Source organism: Palaemon carinicauda, chromosome 3 (genome assembly GCF_036898095.1).
Source record: "Palaemon carinicauda isolate YSFRI2023 chromosome 3, ASM3689809v2, whole genome shotgun sequence".
Taxonomy (NCBI): domain Eukaryota; kingdom Metazoa; phylum Arthropoda; class Malacostraca; order Decapoda; family Palaemonidae; genus Palaemon; species Palaemon carinicauda.
This window is the reverse complement of record NC_090727.1, coordinates 191,694,410-191,699,526: the sequence shown is the minus strand read 5'-3', so window position 1 is coordinate 191,699,526 and position 5,117 is coordinate 191,694,410. Positions and strand designations below refer to the sequence as shown.

General features: G+C 34.0%; 2 protein-coding genes across 2 annotated transcripts; one reads left to right on the top strand and one right to left on the bottom strand.

Annotated features, from left to right (window-relative positions):
* Positions 1–419: 419 nt before the first annotated feature.
* LOC137638142 (crustacyanin-A2 subunit-like) lies at positions 420–2,040 on the bottom strand. Its single transcript, XM_068370230.1, has 3 exons — positions 1,850–2,040; positions 959–1,175; positions 420–775 (listed from the first exon to the last, which is right to left on the bottom strand). The coding sequence occupies exons 1-3, from the start codon at positions 1,982–1,984 to the stop codon at positions 543–545; spliced, it is 585 nt and encodes a 194-aa protein (XP_068226331.1). The 5' UTR covers positions 1,985–2,040; the 3' UTR covers positions 420–542.
* Positions 2,041–2,316: 276 nt separating this feature from the next.
* Positions 2,317–3,862, top strand: LOC137638143 (crustacyanin-C1 subunit-like). The gene is made up of 4 exons (XM_068370231.1): positions 2,317–2,490; positions 2,652–2,736; positions 2,941–3,063; positions 3,488–3,862. Exons 1-4 carry the CDS (start codon positions 2,353–2,355, stop codon positions 3,748–3,750), a joined length of 609 nt encoding a protein of 202 aa, XP_068226332.1. The 5' UTR covers positions 2,317–2,352; the 3' UTR covers positions 3,751–3,862.
* The last annotated feature ends 1,255 nt before the right edge of the window (positions 3,863–5,117 follow it).

The window sequence follows — 5,117 nt, the reverse complement described above, 5'->3', positions numbered from 1 at the left end:
CAAAATTGGGGGAAGTGCCTTGGTATATGGATGGATGGATACATACATACATATATATATATATATATATATATATATATATATATATATATATATATATATATATATATATATATATATATATATATATATATAATAAATAAATATATGTGTGTGTGCTTAATTGTTTTGGTTGAGCCTATTTAAATGTAATTATGGGTTTTTTTCATGTTCTCGTTAAAGTACTTATTTTTGCAAATAACGTTCAAGCATTCAAACATTGTACCTTCTGCAGAGTAATCAAGATGCCGTTTGTAGTTTATCGACGATCTTAACTGACAATGACTTTCATGGCTAAAGGAGAATGTTGTTAAATTTATGCCCCTATCCATAGTTCTTTACAATCTATAAATAAAGGTCAGGAAAAAAAATTCTATACGCAAAGCTAAGATAATTTAATATATTTGCTCTAGTACATTTCAATATGGAAAAAGAAAGTCATCACTTCTCTATTGAGTGCAAGAAGCAGATGTTTACTGGCATCCTACTCTCTACGAAAACATCTATGCTCTGTAGACACATTCCTCAGTGTGAGGCACTGGCACGAATTTCGAGAAGTCTATTCCGCTCTCGTTGAAGACCTTCTTGCATTTGGCAGTGGCAGGTCCGTTGTTCTCGGGGGTCCTGGAGAAGACGAAAGCGAACTCGGTCTTGTAAGAGTTCCAGTTGACGCAGGAATACACGCAGGAATAAGTGTCGTAGTCGGTGTCGATGATTTCGTATGGATTTCCCATGACTAAGAAAGAAAAGGATCGATGTTATAAATTGTAAATAGGCTTCATAAACATTAAAATAGTTATAAAGAAATAAAACTTACACAATATAGTTGATATCCAGATTAGCTATTACACCTATATATGTACAGTATTATGATAAAATTAATTTTCCTCAAACTGAGAAGGCGGAAACTAAGCCTCACTTGTTGGGAAATCGATCAACATGTGACTTGCTGGGAACCTTTCTGTAGGGTAGATCTTTCCTTCCATCTTCAGGTGCTCTCCCTCAGGAGTGAGTCCTGCTGTCCTGACGTTGTATCCGTACTTGGGTTCAGAGTATTCGTAGAAGGAATTGATGCATTTGGTGTAAGGCTGGTAAGGAATCTCGATGACGTCAGTCTGGTACCACCGTCCACTGTACTGAAATTTGCAAATGTTTTTTGCAAACCTTTTTCTCATCATATGCATTTGGGGAAAATATATATATATATATATATATATATATATGTACATATATATATATATATATATATATATATATATATATATATATATATATATATATATATATGTACATATATATATATATATATATATATATATATATATTTATATATATATATATATATATATATATATATATATATATATGTGTGTGTGTGTGTGTGTGTGTATGTGTGTGTGTGTGTGTATGTGTTTGTGTGAGTGTGTATGTGTGTGTACGTGAATGTGTGTGAAATTCATATTTTTTAAAAAGATGTAAGCGGGTTAGTTGACACCCTCGACAAGATAAATTATACCTACTAATATAAAAAGCACTAACATAGAAGCTATGATTCGTCACAATATTTAAGTAGGTTGACTGCAAAACCATTGAAAGGGAAAAAAAAAGAAAAAAAAAACTGCAACTGACGGTGTGGCACTTTTGCATTCAAAACTACAAGTAATACCGGACATCTCTCATATGTAACATCAATAGTACTTAGATGCACTCTATAATTTATGTTCTAAGTACCAAGTTTAATGTTGCAAATTATGAATAAAAGGTAATGTTGACGACCATAAGTTAACACGAAAAATAATAACATCCTTACCCTTTTTAAATCAAATTTTGGGAAGTAGCCGACTTTGGCGCAGTTTCCCCTCGTTAGGAATTTAGGAATATCTGGGGTCTCCTCGGAGAGGACAGACGCTACGATCCCAAGGACTAAGAGGAAGAAGCGAGCCATCTTCTATGCTAGCTGACTTGACGTCTCGGTAGACTGACCACAAACGTCTTGACTGACTCTCATTTATACTCGGTGATGGCGTGACATGGATTTCACAAATGGGCGGAGCTTCAAGTAAGGGGAGTTTTTGGCATATTCCATCATCTTTTTTATTTATTATATTTCTAATAACTCTAGCGTAAAAGTAATTCTATTGGAATTTTTTAATGTTTTTGGAGAGAAATTTCATACTCTAATCATAAAAACAAATGAAAAAGAAAAAAAAAAAGATACTCCAATCTGCTCGACATGAAGAGACCCAGATGGCTATTTAAGAGATCGATAGGCTTCCCTCACCTTATATCGCAGCTGATATTCGTCAGAGGAAGATGTTCTCAAAGGTCCTCCTGCTGGCGGTTGCGGCGGCCGTGATAGCGGATGATATCCCGGACTTCGTCACCAAAGGGAATTGTCCGGCGGTGGACGAACAGAGTCTTTGGGAACAACAGCTGCCCAAGCACGCCAGCGTAAGTAGGATGAGAATTGTTTGCTTGGTCAAGTCAACTGGTATTTTTTTGTACACGAGAGAGAGAGAGAGAGAGAGAGAGAGAGAGAGAGAGAGAGAGAGAGAGAGAGAGAGAGAGAGAGAACTTTTCTTCTTATTCATATCTCATAACTTTATTTTCAGTTAGGAGGCGTCTGGTATCAGCAAGCCATCTCGTCGAATCCTTATCAGCTGCTGAACAAATGTGTTCGAATTCAGTACAATTACAGTGAGTAAAAACTTTACGATATTCTATGCGACATGTCTCTTGCCGACAACTGCTATCAAAATGTTATAACTTTCAAATTCGGCATTGAACATTTACTGTGTGATTAATATTTCTAGTTCAGTCTTCAACTTGTCGAGAACGTTCCTAGATTTTGAAGCAATTTCCTTTACTCTTTGAAACTCCCGTAACTTTTTTATCCTCCAGACGGTAAAGGATTCGACGTCAAGGCCGTTGGTATCACCTCCCGAGGAAATCAACTTAAGAGAGCCGGAAAGATCGCTCCTATGCCCCTTGGAGACCCTCATCTCATGATCAATCTCGAAAACTGTGAGTATCCAGCCTTTTGCTTTTGTATTTAAGATTCAAGTTTCACAGTATTCGTGATGAAATAGTTTTTGTTAATAAAAACTTTAGATATTAGTTTGAATGGAAACGTTCTTGCCTGCTGATCGCCAGACTGGGGTTCAGTCCCAACTGAAAGTCGTTAGTTCTCTTGGTCACTGTAACCTCACCATCGTTGTGAGCTAAGCATTGGGCGTTTGGGGGAGTCTATAGGTCTACCTGCTGATTCATCATCAGCCATTGCCTATCCCCTCTTGGTCGTAGCTTGGGTGGTGAGCGGGCTTAAGCGCAAATCATATCTATATATGGTCAGTCACTAGGGCATTGTCCTGCTTGCTAGGGCAATGTCACTGTCCCTTGCCTCTGCCATTCATGATTGTCCTTCAAACTTATATCCTTTCTCCAACAGCCTTTCCAGCGCCCCTGGTAATCCTGGACACCGACTACAAAAACTACGCCTGCATTTACTCCTGCATGGACCACAACTACGGTCATCATTCCGACTTCGCCTTCTTCTTCACCCGATCTCCTGATTCTCACGACAAATATATCAACAAATGCAAGGCAGCCTTTGACGACATAGGAGTCGACTCCAACAGACTGATCAAGACCGAACAGGGGAGAGATTGTGATTATGATCAGCTGAAGAGCCTCATCGGAGATGAACTTTAATTGTTTAACTGTGATTTTCTCTCATTTTTTTTTTTGAGAAACAATACTTTTGTTGATAAAAGATCTTTAAGGTTTTTCTTATTCAGGTAGCTTAATAAATCCTAAGATATAATTTCGATGAATTATTTATATGAACCATCTCATATCGTATGTAGTCAGAAATAACATGGGGTCTATATGTATATGGTCATATAATCTTGGTAGTTAACTTCTTTAGTGTTTTATTTCGAAAACTTTTCTTAGGCGTTTTTAATTCTTTTAAGGGACAAAGACAACTTGTTACAAATATTACGGAAATATTATATTATATGAAATGAATGATTGACGGGACAAGGCACTGGAAAAATAGCGTCATTTATTTGCATAGTCAGAATTATTGAGAGAAAAAAACTGTTACATTATTATTAGCATATAATGATACATTTATAATTATTATATAAATTAGTGTGGAATAGAAATAACTAAAAGGAATTTAATATCGCCTGCCAGATAAAACTTTTGAAATATCTTCATGATTTCGTGACAAAAAAAAAAAAAAATCAACTTCATAGTGGTTATACCTTATTAGCTTATTGGTTTAAGGCCAACATACAAATTGGAAGGCTGTTTCTTACCTGATTTCATATTCGTGTGTCATAAATGAAAAAAGATCAAGCTAAGATAACGGAGTTATGTCGATATAAGACGCATGACTACCTTCGGCATTTAAAAAAAATAAAAATAAATTTTCTTTCACAAAACCAAACCATATAACTTATGATTTAAAAATGGAAAAAAAGACAATCATTGGATGTAAATGAATAGAAAGAGATAAAATAAAGAATAAAACAGTAAAAGGAAGGTGGAGAATTAGAGAAATAAAGAGAAAAATTCGAATGTTTATTGTTAAAAGAAATAGGAGAATAGATAAGAAAAGGGAAAACCTAAAAGTAAGAATAAGAAAAGGAGTAAAAAATAATGGAAATTGAAGAAAGACAAGAGGAAAAATATTGTGAATTGATTTCATTCATAATAATAATAATAATAATAATGATAATAATAATAATGATAATAATAATAATAATAATAATAATAATAAAAGTAATTATTATTATTATTATTATTATTATTATTATTATTATTATTATTATTATTATTATTATTATTATTATTATTATCATTATTATTATTATTATCATTGGTGGTGGTTCTAGATAAATTTTTTTTCCTATAGTTGAATGAAAGAAATATGTTATCGTTGGATTACTTACTTTCTCTCTCTCTCTCTCTCTCTCTCTCTCTCTCTCTCTCTCTCTCTCTCTCTCTCTCTCTCTCTCTCTCTCTGTATATATATATATATATATATATATATATATATATATATATAT